The sequence below is a fragment of the Mustela lutreola genome, chromosome 5, assembly GCF_030435805.1.
Source record: "Mustela lutreola isolate mMusLut2 chromosome 5, mMusLut2.pri, whole genome shotgun sequence".
Taxonomy (NCBI): Eukaryota; Metazoa; Chordata; class Mammalia; order Carnivora; family Mustelidae; genus Mustela; species Mustela lutreola.
Genome location: NC_081294.1, coordinates 162,276,079 through 162,300,803, shown reverse-complemented (window position 1 = coordinate 162,300,803; position 24,725 = coordinate 162,276,079). Strand labels below are relative to the sequence as shown.

The 24,725-nt window shown below is 38.2% G+C and overlaps 1 protein-coding gene and 1 pseudogene across 1 annotated transcript; one reads left to right on the top strand and one right to left on the bottom strand.

Annotated features, from left to right (window-relative positions):
* Nucleotides 1-125: 125 nt before the first annotated feature.
* LOC131831251 (olfactory receptor 2G2-like) lies at nucleotides 126-1,058 on the bottom strand. Its single transcript, XM_059173404.1, has one exon. The coding sequence runs from the start codon at nucleotides 1,056-1,058 to the stop codon at nucleotides 126-128; it is 933 nt and encodes a 310-aa protein (XP_059029387.1).
* A 5,533-nt stretch (nucleotides 1,059-6,591) lies between these two features.
* LOC131831250 (proline-rich nuclear receptor coactivator 1-like) lies at nucleotides 6,592-23,392 on the top strand (annotated as a pseudogene).
* Nucleotides 23,393-24,725: the final 1,333 nt, after the last annotated feature.

Sequence of the window (24,725 nt, the reverse complement as noted above, 5' to 3'; positions counted from 1 at the left end):
ATTTTTTTCTAACGAAACCCATTATAGGTTTATGAACATAACCAAATAATTTACTGAGTCATCATCCATTAAATTAATCAGTCATAATAATTGCCTCCTAAAAAATTCTTGAAAATCACGTTTCACTAAGTCAAAATTCTCCCAAGAATTTTTTTCAGTGCTGCCTTCACTTCCTTGTTTCTCAGGGTGTAGATGAGGGGGTTAAGTATGGGGGTCACCACAGTGTAAAAGAGGGAAACAAACTTTCCCTGGTCCTTTGATCTACTCTTGGCTGGCTGCAGATACATGAAGATGATGGTTCCATAGAAGATTATGACAACCATCAGGTGGGAGGAGCAGGTCCCAAATGCTTTGTGCCGTCCGATGGCTGACTTGATCTTCAGAACTGCTAGGGCAATGCGCCAATAGGAGATCAGGATGAGTGACAAAGGCACCACCAGGAATAAAACACTAGCTACGAAGAGCTCTGCCTGGTTGAAAGTGGTGTCCACACAAGCCAACTTGATGAGCACAGGGACCTCACAGAAAAAATGATCCACTTGGCGATGCCCACAGAAAGGCAGCTGCAGGGTGAGAGTGGACTGTATGAGGGTGGTGGCCACCCCACTGAGCCACGCCACAGATGCCAGGATGTGACAGAGTCCAGGGCGCATGGAAAAGGCATAATGTAGAGGATGGCAGATGGCAATGTAGCGATCATAGGACATCACAGCCAGGAGGACACACTCTGTGGATCCCAGGGCAAGAGAGACATAGAGCTGAACCACACAGCCACCATAAGTGATGGACTTATCTGAACCACTCAGGTTGACTAGAAGCTGAGGAATAATGCTGCTGGTGAAGCAGAGGTCGAGGAAGGAGAGATGGGAAAGAAAAAAGTACATGGGAGTGCGCAGTTTAGAGTCCAAGAGGGATATTAGGATGATAGTGGTATTGCCTAGGAGTGTCATCAGGTAAAGAAAAAAAATTATCCCAAAGAGAACCAGCTCTAACTGAGGCCGGTCAGAGAAGCCTACCAAAATGAACCCAGGGAGTGTGCTATCATTAGTCCACCACATTACTCTTTGATTATTAACTCCAGAGTGATAAAGTCACATTAAACAGAAACTGCAAGGATTTTATGTAAATTCCTTTATAATTAAGATCTAAGATTGAAAAATAAGACTTTGGATGTAGGTAAAGAGAATATCAAATGAGATGCCATTGATTATCCCACGAAGTGGCATACTTGGTGTGTTGATCATAGGTTTTCCATCTACCTTGAGGGCAAAACAAGTTAAAATAAATCAAAAATCAGGTTTACCCCACTGTTTTGTCAATACCTTTTTTTTTTCAGTATAAAGGTAATGGAATTGTGTAGGAAATATGGGAATTGCAAATACCATACTTCATTCTCAGAATCTATCATATAGGTGGACAAATTAGGGAGGAACATAATGAACATGTCAGAATGAACAAGACATCACCAGGGTCAGCAATGTGGTATGAGAGTACAGAGCAGGGAGAATAATCTATAGAGGGAATGTTGAGATTAAGTTCAAGGATTAGGTTACATCTTATTCTTAAAAATGAGAGGAATCAAAAATGATAGAATTGCACAATGTTAAGAAATAAGTATAGAAATGGAGAGTACACTATAGAGTGTCATTAAAAAGAAAGGAACTAAATTTATGGTGTGATTATTGCATACACCGGCTATGGTATATAATAGAATATGATATTTACAAGGTAAATTTGAGTCACTTTTTCTTTTCTTTGAAATTTTATTTATTTGACAGACAGAGATCAGAAGTAGACAGAGAGAGGAAGGGAAGCAGGCTCCTTGCTGAGCAGAGAGCCTGATGTGGGGCTCAAACCAGGACCCTGGGATCATGACCTGAGCCAAAGGCAGAGGTTTTAACCCACTGAGCTATGCAGGCACCCCACACTTTTTCAATGACATCAGTAAGCCTTATTTGGATAGCAGAGGTTCTTGTTAGGAGGGTTTTTGTATTATTTGAATTGTTCTTTTCAGATAAATATGGCTACACAATATAGATTTGGGAGCGGTAGCTAAAGAGATGGAGGGAAGCGGGATGGGTAAAATAGGTGATGGGGATTAAGGAGTGCGCCTTTCATGATGAGCACTGAGTGTTGTATGGAAGTGTTGAATTACTAAATCCTAAACCTGAAGCTAATATTACACTATCTGTTAACTAGCCAGAATTTAAATAAAAACTTGGGAGAAAAAAAAAAACAATATAGAAGATTTTGAAAAAGAAGACCCTCTAGTCCAGAAACTATGTAGGCAGCCAATGTAACAGTGAATAACACCATGTTACAAATTTAGAATAGAATAAAGGTAATGTAAATAGAATGCAAGAAATGCTGCACAGTTAAATGACAATCAAGATTTAACTACTAATGGGATATAAGACAAATGAATAGGAAGAAGTTAAATTATTAAAGTTTTACATATGATGAAAAAGGGAGATCTAGTAATTAAGAACAGCCTGCATTTGTTCAGTCCCAACTCACTTGGTGATGCCAGGAAGAATCAGACTGATAATTTCTACAGAGTCCTAGAATTAGATTGATGACCATTGTTTTGATGTTCTCCTTGGTATAAAGACTTGGACCTAGAGTCTCACTTAAGCTGTGACGCATTGGTAGCAGCTACTCATTTGATACCCCTCACAATTTAGACTCTATAAAAACACATAAGTCATATATATCTTATATAACCACAAAAATTGCATAAAAACATAATTAGGGAAGCTCAATTAACATAAGGACTATTCCCAGTCAAATAATCACAATCTAGGGTGGTTGGGTTATGGACATTGGGGAGGGTATGCGATATGGTGAGTGCTGTGAAGTGTGTAAGCCTGACAATTCACAGACCTGTACCCCTGGGGCAAACAATACATTGCATGTTAATAAAAATCATGATTTTTTAAAAAGCAAATACAGTTGAAAGGAGTTCTTTAAGTTCATTAAGGTCCTAAGTCTTTACTCTGAAGTTAGGTTTCAACATCCTATTGAGATTTTAAATTTTTACTGATTATATTTCTTTATACCACCAAGTTTGCCAGCTCAGTTCAGGTTTTAAAAATTTTGTCTTTTATGGTATGAAATGAACTTAAAACTAGTATCCTTCCACCAGAACACAACTGAAGCCGTATTTATTGTGTTTAGATACACATGCAATCATTGCCACTCCCCATGCTGATGGAATTCTATAGAGCATTATGAAAAATCAAGGACTTTGGTAACAGAAAAAGCTTAGGTTTAATTCCTGGCCCTCCACCTTTTGATTGTGCACCTGGAGTAAATAAGTAGATACTGCTGAGCTTTGGTTTGTCTGTCTGTGACATGGAGATGATAAATAGTTACAATTTATAGGGATAGTGTTAGGACTGTAGGAGATGGCAGCTCTACAATACCTGGGCGAGAGTTGAGCATGAAGATGCATAAATAAACAGTGTATTCAGTGTGTGGATCAGGATATTAAATGTAAGTCCTTTCTATAGCTTATAAGCCCCTCAATATTTGCCTAAACCTACCTTCCCAGGTTTTGATGCCTCCTTCCAAGCCACAGAAGGAAATATTTCCAGTTCTCCAAACTCAGAGTATGGTCTTCCATTATCAGGTTCTGTCATTGGCTGTGATTTTCATAGTATTCACTCATGGAATCTGCTCAGACATTTTTCTGCATCCTTTAAGACTTGGTTCAAATAACAAAGATTCTGGGAATCTTTATAGAAAAGTCACCTTTTACAGTTCATTTCCACATCACTCTGTAGGTATTTCTATATACATTGTAGAATTAAAAGAAATTGAATGCTATATCTCACTTATCTTGATGACCTTTAATTCAGCATAGTCCCCAAAAAATGACTGTGAAATAATATGTGTGTATTGTATAAATAAATGAAAATAAAAATGAAGATTTTATCACTTATTTCATTATATATGTCTTTTATCTTCCAACACGAATACTGATCTTTTATCTTTATCATAGATTTTATTAAAATTACAATATACAATTAATAATATAATATATAAAATATATTATAATATAATATATAGTAAATCCATGATAAAAATAAAATATCTATAAAAATATATGATATACAGTCGTGCACATATTTTACTTGAACACATATTAATATATAGCCATATGTACATTATATTACATTAAAATAAATGTAATGAATACATAATACATATTTTATATATAGAAAAATAAATGATAAAAATAACAGATAATAGATGTAGAGAAATAAAACTTTGGAAATAGCTAAAGAAAAAGGGTTAAAATAGAGAATATAAGGATAAAATAAAATAATACATTTAGGTTAAGGACTTCCTTACTTTTTCATCACTGTCAAATGTATTTATATATAATTTATATATACATATATATGTATGCAAAATTATATGTGATTGTCCTACACTGCTCTATTCAGCCATACACACAAAGAGTACATTTTTTTTTTCATTTTTTCAACAAAAAGTTTTAAGGTACATTATAGATATTAGATGGATCATTATAACTTAACTATTTGTCATTGGACATTTTGTCAATTAAGGTATCCATCAGTATTTACTGGATGCATACAGTGTTCCAGGACCTATGCTGGGTATCAGACATATGAAATTAGAAGGGCATGAATTTTGGGATGCCTGGATAGCTCAGTCAGTTAAGCATTCAGACTTGATTTCAGCTCAGGTCATGGGACTGAAGCCCTACATGAGGTTCCACACCCAGTGTGGAGCCTGCTTGGGTTTCTCCCTCTCCCTCTGCCCCTCCCCCTGCTCATGCACACTCTCTAAAAACAAAATAAAAAGGCATTAATTTTGCTATCAAGAACCTTCTTGACTATCCAAAACAGAAGGAAACTAAAAAAATATAAGCACAATAGTAAATTTTAAGTGCAACTAAATGGCAAATCTTATTCCATTCTATAATGACTAATAGAAGAGAGAAAGAAGGAGATGAAAGAAAGGCCTCAGAAAGCAGATTTGAGTTTTTAAGATTATGAAGTGTTCTTGAGTTGGACAAGGTTGTCCCAGGAGGAAAAAGCAGTCTTACTGATGATGCAAAGTCTTAAAATAATTGGGCATCATCTTCCATCACTCATGGAGGTTGTGTGTGCTGCTGGAACTGAGATTTTAAGGGATGGAAAGGAAAAAGGGAAGACTAACATCAACTAAGATTGATCTTAGGCCATGTTCTTTAGAACTAGAAATCCAAACAACATTTTACAGTGAAAACTATATGGAAAACTTTACCAAAAGGAATGTTATGAAATGAGTTTAAAGACATCAGTGGCTGAGTGAGACTAAAGGGATCTGAAATAGCAGGATGGGAATGATAAGAGTATAGGGACTACTGACTTCCAGTTTCATTTCCCACTATCTCTGACCCAGTGTATGTCTTTTTCTAAAAATAAATGCATCTCATTGCTGCTTTTGAACAGGACATTCTGATACGAGAATTCTGAGTGGGTTTTCTGTTTATCTACCAATATGAACGTCTAGCTCTTCCAACCACATGTAAATAAAATATTAGCCAAGGATGTCACTCTTCAGACGTTCTAGTAGGAAAGTCATTAGGTGTAAAACAGCCTCAGGTCATCTCTATGAATGCTCCCTGCACCATAGTCACACACGACCAGTAAAGAAGTATGCAGGAAGGAGAGTAAAATTAGGGGAGGAAAGGTACTAGACATAAGGCAAACAATAAAAATGTAACAATGGTTTAACAGGTATCATCAATAGCAGTACAGAGAGAATATATGATGCATTTCTGAGAAATTAAACCATAATTTATGCAGTTCTTAAACTTTTTAGGGTTCTTCAAGATATCATAACTTGAAAGCTCACATTAATAGTTTTTACCAGCTGTGTACATCAATGTTTGTCTGCATTCCCTACCTAACTCAAATACCGTTACATTTTTCTCCTTGCTGGAAGAACATGTGAGTTTATCCTGGGGAGTGCTACCAATTGGGTACAACCCATAACCATTTGGAAAGTAACCTAAAGGCGAAGGGACAGCCTGGTCTGTGTCTGAGGGAAGCAGTCAGTAGCATATCCCTCTGAAGTCTGAGGCATAGAGAGAACCTCCAGAGCAAACATTCAAGTCTGACTGCAAATCAGGCACTCAGAAATAAAGCCTAATGAGTCAATGACTTCATCAAAAATTAGTGATGTACCAAATGTTTGCTAATTGAATTTAAATTTAAAAGAAGCAACCCATTGGTGCACCTCACAGTGCTGAACACTTTCCCTCTGCATAACAATGCAGTTTCCATGCTTTGCTGCAGGAAGTTTCCATCAGTTTTTACATTTCTTTTGGAACAGAAGAAAGGTGTTCTGGACTGTTAATGCTGTATTTATCCTGAGAGAATGCTGGGACTACAATCTGTGCTGCTTCCCAGGGATTCACTAGATAGATGATGAGCCATGAATCTATGCTAAGGTTGATTACTGAACACCCTCACTAACCATGGGAAAGGATTTCATATCCCTAAAACTAAGTATCTCCCTATGTAAAGCAATGATAGTAACATTGGTTTCTGCAAGCACTTAAGACATGTTGTCATGAAGAATGATAAATATCTGAGCATCTGCATTGAGAGTCAACAGTCTGGCCCTGAACTCCTGGTGATCGTGGTATTAGGCACACTTACAGAGGGCTCACTCTTCACCTCAGATTCTTCTCCAAGGACCTATCTTCTATGAAGCCACTGAATCTCTCCACAATGAAAGTGGGGGTATTACTACTATTCCTATCAACACAGATAAGGAAACTATGACTCTGAGAGACTCTGAGTGAAGTTGACTTTATAGGCAAAGCCAGAATCTGAGCCCAGGTGATTGCATTCCCAAGCCCCTTGCACTGATCTGGCCTCCTGGATTCCTGCTGAGATGGAAGAAATGGACATGCTTATAAATGCTGGGCAAGAACCAGTAACTTCTAAATCATCTCTTTGTCATGCTATTCAGAGTGCTTTGCTTCCTTGTAAGCTATTTATTTTAGTGAATGATAGTTCTGATTTGAATTACAGCTTTGAGCTTCCAAGGTTGTGCTGGTCACTTAGAGAACTCTCAGATATTTCATGTTTAAACACTTTTCATTTATTCCACAAGATTGCAGACAGGACACAATGTCTCCTTGGTAATGTAGCAATTCTCATTTTAAATATGCATATCCAGATGTGCTGCTTTGGGTTACACAGAGAAAGAAAGATTATAAAAGAATATATGGAAAAGGCCAGTGACGGTAGAAAAGGAATTAAGGGCATAAGAAATATAATCTTGAGATAACTGGCAGATATGATACTTTGCATCTTCTGGAACTAAAGATACTTGCCTAATCAGCTGAAGAATTCTGGCATGAATAAGGCCTATGTTTAGGGTTTAATCTCAAGGTAGTGTCTTTAGGTTCAGAAGTGTGCATCATAGGACAATGCTTGGAGAGGGGTGGCAGTCCAGAAAATATTTCTGTTGTTCCACACAATGGACCCTAAATCACAATATTTAAGCATATTTTACTCAAATAAATATATAATGGGTTAATCTGGTTAGATTTTGCAAAACACTTAAACATTACTTATGGGAGAAAGTGGTATTGGAAAAAATCAGCAAAGTCACTCTTGAAACTTAATGATAAAAGACTTCATGTCTAATTGTTTCTCTGAGCTTCCCAGTGTGAAGCTCATAGCTGCTGTGATAGGAGACTCTCATCATTCCTGCAAGAAACATTTGGTCTAATCTTAGTAACTAGTTTTCTTTTTCTTTTCTTTTCTTTCTTTTTCTTTCTTTTTTTTTTTTTTTTTTTGGACCACCACCCCCTTTCTTTTCTGAAGTAGAAAAAAAGAATAGGGAATACAATTGAACTGTGCAAGGACTGAGTTATAAAAATTTAATTCTTCAAGCTGATGGTCACCAGAACAGAGGTGCGTGGGGAGATGGGTTAAATGGGTAATCGGCATTAGGGAGGGCACTTGTTGTGATGAGCACTGTGTGCTGTACATAAGTGTAGAATGACTAAATTCTACACCTGAAACTAATATTACAGTGTACATTAACTAACTGGAACTTAATAAAAACTAAAAACATAAACAAAATCAAAAACCTCAAAAAAAAAATTTAATTCCTATCAGAACCCAAATCAAAGCATTCCCCAGGGCAGAGGGAATCTTTGCTACTATCTCATCTAAATGGTATACATTACTAAAAAGGACATGCATTTTAAAATACAGTGTTTTGGAGCACCTGGGTGGCTCAGTCAGTTGAGTGTCTGCCTTAGGCTAAGGTCATGATCCTACAGTCCTGGGATGGAGCCCTGCATCAGGCTCTCTGTCACTATCTCTCTCTCTCAAATAAAATCTAAATTAATCAATCAATAAAATACAGTGTTTTAAGCCCACAAAACATAAGAAGAGGACTTTATATTTTCATAAGTTTACCAAGGGAATGGGACTTTGGAAGCCAGGCAGTAGGCAGTCTCTCACAAACCTGCTGGCATTTTTCCATTGGAAATGCATTACCCAGTTACCTTTTCTCTGCTCCATGGCAACATGAGTCCAAACAATCTGCCACCAACTCACTGTAGATTCTTAGACTCCTAGTTTCAACTCTATATGCTTCTGTTTTCAACTCTGGAAAAAGAAAATGAAAATGAAAATGAAAATAATTTCTGCATATGCTTTAAAGAAAAACTAAAATCATTTCATTTTTAAAACTGCAAAGTTATTGTGACTCAATGAACTACCCATTATATATAAATTTATGGGTCACAAATGGAGATTCTGCAAATGCTTTAGGAAGATGTCTCTGAAGCAATAAAGTAATGATCATAATTTGGTTGTGATTTAATGAACTCCCTCACGTTTTCCAACTCTAAAAACATGAACATTTCCCTTTAGTCAGCACAGTAGTCCAACCAGAAAAATTCTAAAAACCATACTTAAAAGCTATCCTTTTAGATGACATAATACCTAATTTTGAAGAATTTCCAAAAAAAAATGCTACTTTTAGAATAATCCATCTTCAGAGCAGTACAACACTTGTAGTAGGTAATGGCATTCTTCATCCTTGGTGTTGAGAGGATAGATGTAATTTATTCTGAAAATTCTAATTTCCCTGAAGTGTGGATTCTTGCATACTCTAGAGAGAGGTCATGGGTTGGTCTTCTGGGTACCAGCTACCATTACAGCCTAGGAAATTTCAATAGTATTTCTGGAAGTGCTCAAAACAATTTGAACACAGGCAGTCTTGCATGCACCCAGCCAGCCAGCTAGCCAACGAGCCCTCTGTCCTTCTTGCCATGTTAACATTTCATTTAATGATTTCTCATTAGATTATAAAATATCCCAAAGGGATTTTTGTTTGTTTGTTGCTTTTTGTTTTTGTTTTTTACTTTTGTTGTTGTTGTTTCAACTTTTTATTTAAATTCTAGTTAGGTGTAGTGCCTGGATGGCTCAGCCAGTTAGGCATATGCCTTTAGTTTAGGTCATGACCTTGAGGTCCAGGGATTGAGCTCCACATCAGACTCTCTGCTTAGTGGGGAGTCTGTTTCTCTCTCTCCCTCTGTGCTTGTATGCTCTCTTTCACTCTCTCACCTAAAGAAATAAAATCTTCTTCTTTTTTTTTTTTTTTTTTTTTTTTTGTTTAACTTCTAGTTAGTTAACATATAGGAGACTATTGGTTTCAGGTGTAGAATTTAGTGATTCACCATTTCTATACAACTCCTATTGCTCAACATAATAGGAGATTACTTTAATACCTATCACCTATTTAACCTACCACCCCACCTGCCACCTACTTCTCTTCCAGCAGACCTCAGTTTGTTCTCTATTGTCAAAAGTCTCTTATGGTTTGCCTTCCCAAAGCAACATCAATAAACATACTAATGGGAAACAATGCAAATAACCAATAAGACTTCATATTTCTATAGAAAAAAAATCATTTAACAAATAAAAAGGGGACAATTATGGATACATCTGAACACAATACATGGCCCAGCATGATTTGTCTTAGCTTGCTTATTCAACTCCATTTGTCTGTGATTTGTATTTCTTTGTTTTGTTTTACATTTCTCACATTTTAATTTGTTCCTTATTTTGGAACATTTTTAACTGCCCTTAACACAAAAATGTTTTTCTCAGTCTACCTATTCCTCACACTTTATTCCTTACATACTTTTTCCATAGTACCAATCTGAAACAAATCTCTTTTTTGTCATGTTCTTTATTTTTTTAAGAGCATCTAAAACAATTAGAAAATTGTCCAACCTGTTTTTTTTTTTTTTTTTTTTTTTAAATTCTGGCTATGATCCTAGATTCCGAACTTTGAGATGGTGTCTTAACAATTGTAAAAAAAATGCACTAGCATTTAATTGACTGTCTGACACATAGCAGTTGTGCAAAAAATACTCTTAAATGGGATAATCATTTTAATTTACCTTTCTGTACTTGCATAATTTCTATCAAAATTTACTTCACATTTGAAATAATTTTATGTAAGCATATGATACTTAATAATCATATATACCTTATGTTATTAAAGACAGGTATCATGTCTTACTAATCTTTTAAATTTTCTATAGTAATAAATGCATACTGAATTAAATTGAGTAGTAAATGAATGAAACTGATTCAGGAGTTATTAAGCAAGATTTCATTCCATGGTTATTTCTTGAGTATCTACATTTTAGCCTCTGTACCAAAAAATGAATATGTAGCAATGAACATGCTCTCAGGCTTATCATGGGATAGCAGAAGAAAGATTATATCTATTGTAGAAAGTCAATACAATGTCATATTATCATGTAAAAAAAAAGAACAAAAATTTAATCTAGACTCTAAAAAGACAAAAGAGTTATCTGAAATAGGAATTTTCACTCTGAGTTTGAAAAAAGCAGCAATTGAAAGATGCGAGGAAACAAAGTAAGGAACCATGCAAGAAAAATATAAAGAATAGAGAAAATCTCAGAAAAAATATATTAGTGTTCTGCAAGTAGCTTTGCAAGATCAGGGATAGGGGGGCCAGAAAGATAGTGTATGTACAGAAATGTAGATAAATACACAGGACTATAGGAAAACATGACAGATTAAGATAATAAATTTATCAGCCACTTTCCATGACAGTAATTAAGGCATTTTAAAATTTTAATCTAAAAGCTCAAGGAGAAGGGAAAAGAAATTTAGATTTAATATAAAATAAGCAAGTTTTATTGACACATGACAAGGTAATTTTATTTTATTTATTTTTTTTAAGATTTTATTTATTTATTCGACAGAGAGAGATCACAAGTAGGCAGAGAGGAAGGCAGAGAGAGAGGAGGAAGCAGGCTCCCTGCTGAGCAGAGAGCCCGATACAGGACTCGATCCCAGGACCCTGAGATCATGACCTGAGCCGAAGGCAGCGGCTTAACCCACTGAGCCACCCAGGTGCCCTGACAAGGTAATTTTAAAAGTTATATGGGAATTTAGTAAGATGGAAAAAGTCAAGAAATTTTTGAAAACACAAAACAGTTCATTCACAAAAAATTCATTCTACCATATTACTAAGGCCTCTTAAAATAGTAATCAAGAGTTTGCAATATAAGAGCACTGATAACTAAATAGATCAACAGAAGGAAGAAAAAACTTAGATACAACAACATGCATCTATGATATGTTACAAGTGCACAGTGGAGATCAGTAAGTGATTTTTTTTTTTCTCCTTTGAATAAATAGTTCTAGTCCCATTGGATATATAAATAAAAATAAAGTTGCTAAAAAGTTTGTTTGGAATGATGAAAAAGTCTGGAAATGGATGGAGATAATGGTTGAACTACATTGTAATTGTTTTTAGTATCACTAAATTATACACTTATAAATGCACATTTCTTATTTATATATACTTTATCTCAAAAATTTTATTTTGTATATTTTACCTCCATAAAAATAAAATTGCACGGCTATCAATAGAATGCCTAAAATATCCTATATAGCTATAAATCTGAGAGAAAATGTAATAAATACAACAAATGCTAGAATTTATTATTACATTTTATTTATTAAGTAAGATTTTTAAAAAATAAATAAAATGAGATTGAGACATTTAATGACAGAATAATCAAGAAATTCTGCTCATTAAAAAAGTTAAAGGAATGCTATTTGACTTGATATTTATAAAATAAATATACAACAAATGACTTGTATCCAGAATACAAAAACACATCCTAGAAATCAATACAAACATAAAATCCATGGAAATATGTTCCAAATAATTAAATGTGTACTTTGGAAAAGAAACCAATCAATAAAATAAAGGTCTTCAAGGGAAATATAATTTAAAATAAGAACATGGTTTCATTGCACATCTATCTATAATATTTACAAAAATTTAAAAGATTGACAACAGGAGGGGCAGAGAACAATGTGGAGCATCCATCAAAAATGTGATATAATGATGTTGAGACTTACTATAACCATTTAGGAATTTTTTAGGCATTTTCTAGTATAGTTGAACATTGGTAAACATGATTGCCTAGGAATTCTATATCTTAGAGTCCTAGAAAAATATGGCCACATATGCATAAGAATACACATGGACACATTTGTAGCAGGATTGTTCAAAACTATTAAAAATTGGAAAAGCCAGTTGTCTATCAAAAGTTGAAGGGATAGGAGCTCTGATTCAAGATGAAAATTAAGAAGGTCCTGAACTCACCTCCTTCCACAGACATACCAAATCTGTCACTACATATGAAACAATACCCTCTAATAAAAATCTAAGAACTAGTTAAGTGATGCTTATACATTGGGCAAAAGAAAGAAAACTCACATCGAAGATGGTAGGAAAGGATGAAACAAAGTCATAAATCTCACCCTTGCCCTGGTGACCCACAGTTGGGGTGAAATTCAAACATCTAGGTTTTTCCTGATGAATGAAGTGTTTTTACCCCACATCAGACACCCCAAATTTTAAGACCTGCATCCAAAAGATGGACTTCTAAATCATCTACCTTTGAAAGCCAACAGGCTTTGCATCCATGAGATCTACAAGGTTTTAGTAAACAGAGAAGCATTTCTTAAAGGATTGTAGCCAACTCACCCTGGCCAACCTCTCAGGACACAGCACAGAGGCAGCTGCATGTAGTTTTCCTATGAAAGGGACTCTGCTTTTCTCAAAAGTATTGGCATAACAGACAAGCATCTAATTTAACACATATCTAGAGACCAACTGAAATATTTTCTAAAGACTGCAAAGCCCAACAGACACCATGTTCATACTTTCTCTCTGTCTTGCTCCAGGTCACATGTGGTTCATAGTTGTGGCCAGAGAGACAGGTTTCTAATTAAGTACACATCTAAGGGCCAAGGGTAATCCTCTCCAGAGACTTTGGAGGACAGGTACCATCTTCACATTCTTCTTCTGCCTCACTACAGGGTACCAGTATCTCGCAGAAAGAAGCTTATAAACATTCCAGAGTCCTAGTGTCTGCAGCTGACACCCAAGGAGTACCCATTGGTTGCCTGACTCTAGTGGCCAATGAGGCTTTTGTTTATGGTCCCTCAAGACTGAAACAAATAGAATAGCACATCTTAACCAGCTACTACCTCAGAGCACAGCACAGAGGCAGCAGACAGAAATGGGGTCTTCCTAAGAAAGAGGCCTATTAACTTACCTTCATAGCTGTAGTTTAAGCAGGAGGCTTTTAATTAAACACACATCTAGGGATTAAACATACATTAATTAAACACACATCCAGAAACTGGGTAGGCCAGCAGACACCATCTTCATGTTCTCTTTCTGCTCTGCCTCAGGTTACCAGTGTCTTCAAGAAAGGAGTTTGTGTGGACAGTGGGTGACACAATTTTTGTGGTTGCCTCCCAGAGAACACATTCCTTAATAGCCTGCTATAGATGGTCAGTGGGGCCTGTGTTCACATGTTTAACAAGATCGTAGCAAACAAATAAACAGTTCATAACTGGCTAACACCTCAGGAAATAGTGCAGAAGAGAGAGGAAAACATCCCTCTTAAGTCTTTCTTTGAAAGAATATTTGCATACCTTAAAAGGTAATGCATGAGGGTGCAGTTTTCAGTTAACCTGAAGCAAGGTTCTCACTAAGATTCTCTCCTTTGGCACACTGAGTAGTCTTGGCATATCCCCAGCTACTGAGAGCCAGTAAATCAAAGTAAACTGTTTGGACAATTACAGTGGTTTGAGAGACAACCAAAGTTAGGGCAAGGTTGAATAATAAGATTCACCTTCTACATGGGGCCATTCCTCATAAGACTACAGAAAAGGGCTGCTTTATCTAGCACACAGAAACAGACACAGATATTAAATAAAAATGAAAAACAATATTAAAAAATAGGTTCCCCAAAAATGACCTTAAAAACCTCAGAAAATACCTTAATGAAATGGAGATAACTAATTAATGTGATAAGGGAGTTCATAAAGATGCTTAGAGGTCAGATGAACAATCCCTTTGATTCAATGAACTGAAAAATTCAATTCAAGACAAAGTGAGAATTTCAATAAAGAGATAGAGAATATGAAGAAGTACCAAACAGAAATCATAAAGTTGAAGAATAGAATAACTGCACTGAAAGAATACAATAAAACGTTTCAAGAGCAGTCTAGATGAAGCAGAAGAAAAGAGTAATGAGTTTGAAAACATGGCAGTGGAACTCATTCAATCAGAGCAGAAAGAGAAAATAAAATTAAGAAAGAGTTAAAATAGCTTAAAGGATTTATGGAACAACATGAAGCAAGCCAACATTTACTTTATAGGATTCCAAAAAGGAAAGAGAAAGACAAAATCGGCAGAAAACTTATTTGAAGAAATAATATCTTAAACTTCCCAATGTGAGGAAGGAAACTAACATCCAGATTCAGGAAGTTCAGAGTTCTAAATAATATAAACCCAAAAAGGCTCTCACAAAGCCATTGTGCTTAAATTGCCAAGAGTTAAAGGCCGAGAATCTTAAAAACAGCAAGAGAAAAATAATTTGTGGTAAGAAAAACCCCAGAAGACTATAGGTTGACTTATAAGCAGAAACTTGACATGCTCCCCAAAGAGTAGCATAATATTTTCAAAGTGCAAGGAAAAAAAGAAAAATTTCCAACAAAAAATACTCTATCCAGAAATGTTGTCCTTCAGAATTGAAGGAGATATAAAAAGTATCTTCAGGCAAAAGTGGAAAAAATTATCACCATTAGACTGGCCTTACAATAAATCATATACAGACTATTTAAGCTGAAAGAAGGATGATAATTTGTAACAAAAAATTAATCACTTGTAAGTCTAGAATAAAGTTTAAATGAAAAATGTAGCAAGAATAACTAGAACTACATACTTTGTCAAGAAATATGCAAGGTAAAAAGATGTAAAGTGTAACATAAAAAAACAAAAAAAATATGGAGGAATAAACCAAATATAGATTCAGAATATATTCAAATTTTTGTTGTTATTAACTTATGTAGTCTGTTATACATACAAGTTGTTATAGGTAAGACTTGTAACATCGAAGCAAAATCCTAAAAGATAGAAAGGACTCTAAATATACCACTAAATAAAAATATCAAATCACAAAGAGAGAGCAGAAGAATAAAACAAGAGTTAGAAACTAAAAAAAAAAACAGAAAACAGAAAACAATTAACAAAAAGGCAGTAAGTACAGACTTATTAGTGATTTAAATGTAAATGGAGTAAATTGGACTTTAGAAAGACAAATAGTGGCTAAATGGGATTAAAAAAAAAAAAAAGATGCTATTTATAAGAGCCTTAGAGTGGAAGATACTCCATACAAATGGAAAACAAATGAAAGTTGGGAAATGTTTATAGCAGACAAACAGATTTTGAAACAAGGGCTGTAAAAACAGATTTGCCTCTCTGCTAGTGCCTGAACTGTGGTGCTCTCTTAGCAGCCCCATGGTTGGGGAGGAGGTGTATTGGGTTGGTCATGGATGTTGCCCCTCCCTTCTCTCCCTGCTGAGCTATTGGAGCTATGATGAAGTTCTAGAATATAGGTTAGGTTCAGTGGGGGGAGGTCCAAAGCCGATGACAAAGAAAGAATACTTGAGACATCTTTGGTGCAAAATGGTGGTTTATTAAAGCAGGGGGACAAAGAGCTGCTGCCCTGTGTTGTGAGAGGTAGCAGGTCATGTACCATGAGGGTGGGGAAGTAAGGAAAAGGGAGGTTTCAACTTTCATATGCTAAAGAGGACCTGCAAGATACTGGATACCAGAGGTCTTGCCTTTACCAAGCTTGTTTTGTCCTCTAGCAAGGTATTAACATTAAGATGGGTGGGAGATTCCTAAAGAATGTCACAAATGTCCCACCCAAGAATGGTGGGTTGGGGCGTGGGGGGTTGGAGGGGTTGCAAGGTGTCAGCTTTTGCTTTGTTCTCCATCAGCCTTCTGTCCCCTCATCACTAGGACTGTCATCTCTGTCCCCCAGCACAGTGGGAGCCTCTTGTTTGGGTGGCCACCTGGTGTCCCTGGCCTTTCCCACCCACAGTTACCCATGGTTACTTTGGGGCCCTCCCGATGGTGGATGGTGGCCACAGCCCTGCGACCTGGACCCTGAATCCTGGACCTCTGAGCACTGCCCGACACCCTTTACCTCTCTCACTTCCTAGGGTGAGACGGTCCCGGGCTGACTGCACAGTCTCATTCCCCTGCAGCTCTGTCCAGCTGTAGTCTTGCTCTGGTGGGAGGCATCCCTTGGGCAGTGCAAAAGAAGTGGTGAAAGAAGAGAGTGCGGGCTAGCACGGCTGGACAATTGCCCAGCTGCTTCCATCAGTACCATGGGCACCGGCCAGTCCTGGAGGGCTGGCAGAGCCCCTCAACTGGCCTAGTGCAGCACAGGAAGTCCCACACCAGCTGGCCAATTTATCCCCTGGTCCAGTCCTGCAGTTGCAACCCAAATTGAGGAAGTGAGCCCTTTCCCTGGGCAGCTGCTGCTGGCCACGCCCAGCCAACTCTTGTTCAGAAGAGAAGTTTTACATTCAAAAATGGGAAAATTGGAGAAAATTGCCATTCCCTGTGTCTAGTTTGTTCATGGTATACACTTGTGTGAACAACCAAAGATAAGCAGACAGTAAAGCAAATATAACTTACCACTAACCAAAATCACTATTCAAAAAGAAATGAAAATAACTTTCGGCAGGATTCTGCTTCATCTGACAACTCCAGAAGAAGGAAAAAAAGAAAGCCTTTTTAAAAATACTGAGAACATTAAAAATACACATTTGAAGAAATCAGCATTTCTAACTGAAGTGAACCAAAAGGAAAATTATGCTGGGGCAAAATTTAGTGATCAGCCTTCTCCTAGTGTTCTTCCAAAGGCTCCCAGTCACTGTATAGGAAACACTTTTGGAAATTGCAACAAAAATAGGGAGTTGATGGCTGTACATGATGAGGGGGCAGGAGGCTGGCTGAGGACAAAGCAAAAGCAAAAGCTTTGCATCCCCTCTCCACCCACTCCCCACGGTAATGTGTGTGACATTCCTCAGGCACCCCTGACTGACTGCCTTAATCGAGAAACAAATAGTTAAATTGCAGAGATCACAAACCTGCATGACAGGAATCTCCAAACTATCTTGATGTTAATGGCTTGCCAAAAGACAACATTTATCAAGCCTCTGGTATCCAGGCATCTGGCAGAAAGCTACTTTGAAACCTCCCTTTCCCTCACCTTCCCCCAACCACAGGGTACATAACCTGCCATCCACACAACCCAGGGCAGCAGCTCTTTCTGCCCAATGGTCCAATTCCTGTGCTTTAATAAACCACCACTTTGCACCAAGGATGTCTCAAGAATTCTTCCTTGGTCATCAGCTCTGGACCTCAGCTCACCGAACCTCACCTAGGTTCTAGAACTTCATCAGTACACTTAAAAATGCTTCTGAAGGGGTGCCTGGATGGCTCAGTGGGTTAAACCTCTGCCTTTGGCTCAGGTCATGATCTCAGGGTCCTGGGATCTAGCCCTGCATGGGGCTCTCTGATCAGCAGGGGGACTGCTTCGCCCCCCTCTCTCTGCCTGCCTCTCTGCATACTTGTGATCTCTGTTTTTCAAATAAATAAATAAAATCTTTTAAAAATGCTCCTAAGAGTTCACACTTAGCTCTCAGATCACAGTATGTCTTGTAAAACAGTTTTTTCAAAATCTCTAGACTCCTGAAAATTGGTACGGAAATGGAAATTTGCCTTAACATACAAGTGCAAAAGATGAGTTTAAAAAATTGTAAACAAACTGTATTATATTTTATATATTTTAAATACTGTACACCATGTATTATGGTTATATTGTTCATACTTGAGAAAGAGAGTTTTGTTGTGAAGGTATGTATTTTGTTCTACCAATTAGTAAGTGTTTTGTATATATACAATGAAGAAATTTTTGTTATGCCCACGTTTTCACGTCCCAGAGACCACCATGAACAAGCACAAATGCAATCAATCACATGAGGGCTTATTTGACAAGCTTAAGCTTGGGCATAAGTATACCCAACACAGCAGAGTAGGGACTTGGACCCGGAGGTGACATGCTTAAGCTTGGGTCCAAGTATACCCGATGCAGTGGAGTAGGGACTTGGACCCTGAACCAGATTACAGTCAGAGTTTTTAAAGGCAGATTAAGGGTGGACTCAGCGGTGGGTGAGGACAAAGGGAATTATGGATGAAGTAAGTCTCCAAGGATTTCTGGAAGCAAGGTCTCCAGGACCTTGAGGGGCTAGCTATTGTTGGGAGAAAGGTTATTTATTACCAATAATAAAAATCTTCTCGTGATAACCTTTAGATGTATATCAGTGGGCCATATGCTTGGGAATGATTCTCTACACTATCTTGGAGGTTTAGAAATAAAGTTTCCTGAAATAATTTTTAAAGTATCCTGTAAGATCCTGGTTGGACCTGTTGGAGTAGGGGGTCAGTCAGGCTAGGATTGTCCTTAGCAAAACCTCAAGGTGAGGGCAGTTAAGTCCCCAGGGGAGAGCCACTCTGTTTCAAGGGCTTGTCAGTAGGCAAGAAATTTAAATGATTTTCTTCTGCCTCTGTTTCCCACATCAACTAAACTTGAAGTGAGATGGCCTTAATTTTCTTGGCCTCCACATTTTAAGTGTGCTGAGGTACATGGAAAATTGATTTATTTGCACAAGGTACTGAGTTTGGGGTTTTTTGTTTGTTTGTTTGTTTGTTTTTTTAAGAAACAGCTATCTAATTGATGTGGGAAACAGAGGCAGAAGAAAAGTTATTAAATTTCCTTACTATCTAGAGCCCACTGAGAAGTCCTTGAAACAGGCAGAGTGACATTCTTTTGGGGACTCACCTGCCTCTACCTTAATACTTTGCTAAGGGCAGGGGCGCCTGGGTGGCTCAGTGGGTTAAGCCGCTGCCTTCAGCTCAGGTCCTGATCTCAGGGCTCTCTGCTCGGTGGGGAGCCTGCTTCTCTCTCTCTCTCTCTGCCTGCCTCTCTATCTACTTGTGATTTCTCTCTGTAAAATAAATAAATAAAATCTTTAAAAAAAAAATACTTTGCTAAGGGCAAAAGGCAATCCTAACCTGACTGATGAGGGAGCAGGAGGCTGACTGAATACATAGCAAAAGCTGGCGCCCTGCACCCTCTCCCCCTCAATCATATATGTAGTATCCCTCAGGCAGCCCTGACTGCTATGAACAATAAGCAAATAGTTCACCTGCAGAGCTCACAATCCTGCAAGACAGGAGTCTCCCTTGGCTTACAAATGTCTTAAATCTTACTAACAAAGACAATTAATAGCAGGATTATGACACCCCACCAAAAAGTCTCCCAAATCTCTTAATGTTAATGGCTGGTCTAAAGACAACATTGATCCAGCTACAAAGGCAAGGCCTCCAGTAGGCCTGGGACATCCTGGCACCTTGTAGGCCCTCTTTAGCATATGAAAACTCCATTGAAACCTCCCTTCCCCTCACCTTCCCCCAACCACAGGGTACATAACCTGCCATCCCTCACAACCCGGGGCAGCAGCTCTTCCTGTCCATGGGTCCTGTCCCCGTGCTTTAATAAACCATCATTTTGCACCAAAGATGTCTCAAGAAGTCTTTCTTGGTCATGGGCTCCGGACCTCAACCCACCGAACCTCACCTAGGTTCTAGAACTTCATCACTGACCACCCTTCACCCCCAACCAGGATCCTGTTAAGTCTACTTTAACATATAAAAATTCATTTGGAAACTTCCTTTATCTCTAACCCTCCAAGATACATGCTGGCAATCATCCTCAAGCATATGGCCCACCGATATATATCTGAATGTTCTCATGACTAAAGTTTTATTAGACAGTAAAAAATGGTATTCCAAACAACAGCTAGCCCATCAAGGTTCTGGAAACCTCGCTTCCAAAATTACTTAGAGATCTATGCTATTCCTAACCCCCTCCCAATTTGCAAGTATATAATGGATCACTTTTCACAAACCTGGGATGGCAGCAGCAGCAGCAGCACCTGCTGCTGCTGCTGCTATCTCTGCCCATAGGTCCTGTCCCTGTGCTTTAATAAACCACCATTTTGTACCAAAGATGTCTCAAGAATTCTTTCCTGGTCATGGGCTCTGGAACTAACCCCACTGAATCTCACCTATATTCTAAAACTTCACCATAATCTCAAGATGAAGATCTAAATGTGAAAAGTTTACTAATACACTACTGAATTTTAAATCTGTGGCACAATCATTATAAACATGGGGTTTGTCTGTGTTTCTCTAAATTGATTTCTGCCTTCTAATCTGTAATTACTGGAAAACTAGTGATGAAGTTCTAGAACCTAGGTTAGGTTCGGTGGGCTGAGGTCCGGAGCCCATGACCAAGAAAGACTTATTGAGACATCTTTGGTGCAAAATGGTGGTTTATTAAAGCATGGGGACAGGACCCGTGTGCAGGAAGAGCTGCAGCCCCAGGTTGTGAGGAATGGCAGGTTATGTACCCTGCGGTTGGGGGAAGGTGAGGGGAAGGAAGGGTTCAATGGAGTTTTCATATGCTAAAGAGAGCCTACAAGGTGCCAGGATGTCCCAGGCCTACCTGAGGCCTTGCCCTTGTGGCTTGATCAATGTTGTCTTTAGACCAGCCATTAACATTAAGAGAGTTGGGAGACTTTTTGGTGGGGTGTCACAATCCTGCTATCAATCGTCTTTGTTAGTGAGATTTAGAACATTTGTAAGCCAAGGGAGACTCCTCTGTCTAGCAGGATTGTGAGCTCTGCAAGTTAACTATTTGATTATTGTTCATGGCAGTCAGGGCTGCCTGAGGGATGCTACACATATGATTGAGGGGGAGCGGATGGAGAGAGGGTGCAGGGTGACAGCTTTTGCTATGTCTTCAGCCAGCCCCATGCTCCCTCATCATTCCCCCCTGAACAATTTTGACCCTTAAATCTTTAAAGTGGTTGAAGGCGGAAGGTTTTATCTTCTGTAACTTCTTCCTGCTGAATAGGGCTGTAGAGCTGTCCCTACCTACTTGGATCAACACTGATCAGAGGAGGGATGTCTAAGGGAGTTACAAAAGGAGGAGGCAGCTGAATCCAGCGCTGACCATGAAGTGTCTCTGTGTGTGGTCATGATCATCTGTTGCTGTGACATCACTGCAGCAATGGAGTCTGGGCACCAAGTAGAGAAACAATGAACAAAGCAACATATTAAGATTAATAAGGTAATAAAAATGAGAAGCCCAAAAAGGAGATTTTTAATTGTTGGCCATTGACGCGAGCAAAACCCCTGCATCCCGTCAGGAGGTCGTGTGTGTAAAGAAGAGATAGAGAGATGGATATGATGTAACTCACTTGATCTTTATTGGGACAAGGTCCGCACCACTATTGTGGTCTGGTCACGGTCCGCTGAAGTTGTCATGGAGAAGGAGACGTTGCCTCACAATCTAGACAGAGAGGTAACCGCAGAAGTTGAGACTGAGAGCCAGCGAGTGGTCGGCAATGAAGCTGTTGGGGCGTCGGTAACATCAGCGATGATGTCCTCCCGACAGGGAACTCGCTTCACCTCAGTCCAACCTGATGCCTCTTTTATATACTGTGCTAAGTCTCCTTCAAAAACAAATTACATCACTTATTTTTCTCATGCTTGCACATCAAAAACACACACGTCGAAAACATTTTTTGGTCTTTACGATATTTCGCATAAGTTAAAAATATTTACAACTTTTTACTTCACGCTAATCTTATCACTACACACATATGGTCTAGGCTTACTTGCTATGTGGTATTTGCTATGAGGTTAGTTTGTTATCACTACACGCATATGGTCTAGGCTTACTTGCTATGTGGTTAGTTTGCAATTTGTTTCTGTTTTTCATTTAGTAGGAGTTTGCACTTACTATATATTATTTATTTATTCATTTATTTATTACACTTTATTTATTAAAGGTTCATACTCACTACAGCCATAGTCCTCCTCCAAACCAGGAACTTAACCATTCATTGAGAGAGAGAGAAGGATCTTGTAGAGCATTAGTCCTATGACATTTTTGTGGTAGTCTGGGATGTACACACAACATTCTGCTTTGATAATTGCGCATGTACACACAACATTCTGCTTTGATAATTGTGTATGTGCCACCCTGTGCTGTTGTCAGGACATCTAAGTCCATCCTATTTTGTAGGACTGCCTTGCGTATCTGAGACTTTGGTATTAAGTAGGGAGAGGCTATTTAGTGAATCACTGAGTCCCTTTGTAGTGTATTTACTAAGGGCTTCTACATGCCACATGACATCCTCTAGTCCTGCAGATGGAACAAAAATGGATGTTAAGTGATCATACCATTTAAAACCCAGTTGTGTCCATCTTTGCTTTAAATAAGGAAGATTAACTGGAGTGGTAATGGTTTTAGTAATGCGCCCATAAATCCAGGCAAATCCTAAAGTCCAGTGACCTATCCAACCAGGAGGAAGCCAGGGCCACCGGTTATTTCCACATATCCAGTGGGTTCCATTTGGAGCTGACCATCTAATGCCACATCACCTTACCCAGTCAGTAGCAAACCAGTCAGTAGCCTGGAGTACTATTTGGGAACACATTTCTAGTGATAACCATCCTAGATGTCATGTGTTATTTGCCCAAGTATCTTACGTATGATTTTTTTTGTTCCCAGCATAAAACTGCCTTTTGACTGAGCTGTCCAGTAGGTGTGGGTATGAAACACAAATATGTATCCCAGATTTGATATACGCCATCCTTAGTATAGCCATAAGGAGTGTCTTGTAACTTAGGCCCATATTTGATTGGGGAGTTATGGCTTGATAGCAGTCCCCTTTCCTTCCAAATAGCTCCATGGGCATGTAGTACCAGCAAGGCATATTTGGCGTCAATGTTAATGTTTATTTTTAAGGCTTTGACAATTGAAAAGTGCTAGTGAGCACTACAGTATACCTAGATTTTTTTATTCTTTCTATGAAAACTACTGTCATCAGTAAACTGACATTCATATTTTTAACAGGGGCATCTTAAATCTGGCCAAATAGAGTAAGCAAGATCAATAACCTCTGAACAGTTTTGCTCTATAAAGAAGTACAGTTGTCAGGTTCAGGCATACAGGTAACTAGGTTTAAAGTCTGACAAGTTTTTAAGTATTATTTCTGGCATATCTGTAAGTATCACCCAATATTTAATTAGTTAGCCTCCATCATCCATTGATGGCCTTTGAATTCTAAGACAAATCTGGACCTGATATGAACTCATTATATAGGGGCTGCCCCATAGTGAGCTTTGAGGCTCCTTTTATGAGGGCTGTTCTATGTTTAGCTAAAGCATCTGTTTGCAATTGCAACCCAACAGAGGTGGCTTCTAGGATAAATATGACTAAGGGATGAAACCATTAAGTAGCCCTTTGAGTGGTCCAGCCTTAACAATACCCTGATTACAGAGGATCACTGGCAAGTAGGAGAAAACTTGTCAAGAGATAAGGGGAGTTCCTCATGCATCATCCGATCCAATCATAAAGAAAGTGGGATCATCCATTATCTCCACAAGTCCATAGTTAATCCTATGGAGTGCGATAGGCTGGCTTTTAGGCAATTTCATTATCCCAGTCACACACAAGGTGTTGAGTTATACAATTGTGGGGGAATCAATCCCATTTTATAGTTGTTTAACCATGTTCCAGGGGGTTCTGTTACTATCCCCACAAAATAATAAGATCGACTAAAGAAGCTATTGTGCAACTTCTCTGAAGTTTACCTCAAATTGTTTAGCTTAGGTAAACATGTAAAGACAATCAAATCTAGAATTTAACATCCATAAAGGTGTGTTATTAAAACAGAATTTTTCTCTCTAAAATAACCCTCATTTACAGAGATAGCCAAATCAGGATTAATTCACTTGTGAAACAAGTCCAGTTTTAACAAACTTGGCCCATTATTTACATAAGCTCAGCAAGAACAGTGAGTGTGATCATATAGATCTTTTAGAATCTGCTTTGCTAGAAATTCTTATAAGGAATCTCTAGGTTGAACTTTTTCTAGTAGCCTCTCCAGGTCAGAAGCCAAGCCACGTACTTGCCACCAGGCATGCCTGCAATACCCGTCAATTTGGCCCAATTCCTCTTCTGAGACTCTGCACCTACCAAGGAATGACATTCTTTACTCACCTGGTGAAGCCGCTGGGAATTCTGTAAGCAAGGTATCAAGGCCAACAGTTCCAAAGGGCTTTATGGCTCCAGGTTTCATAAAGTCAACCTTGGTTCCTTA

What these genes read in the sequence shown, in the direction of transcription:
- LOC131831251 (XM_059173404.1), bottom strand. Translation starts at nt 1,058, where the DNA reads ATGTGGTGGACTAATGATAGCACACTCCCTGGGTTCATTTTGGTAGGC.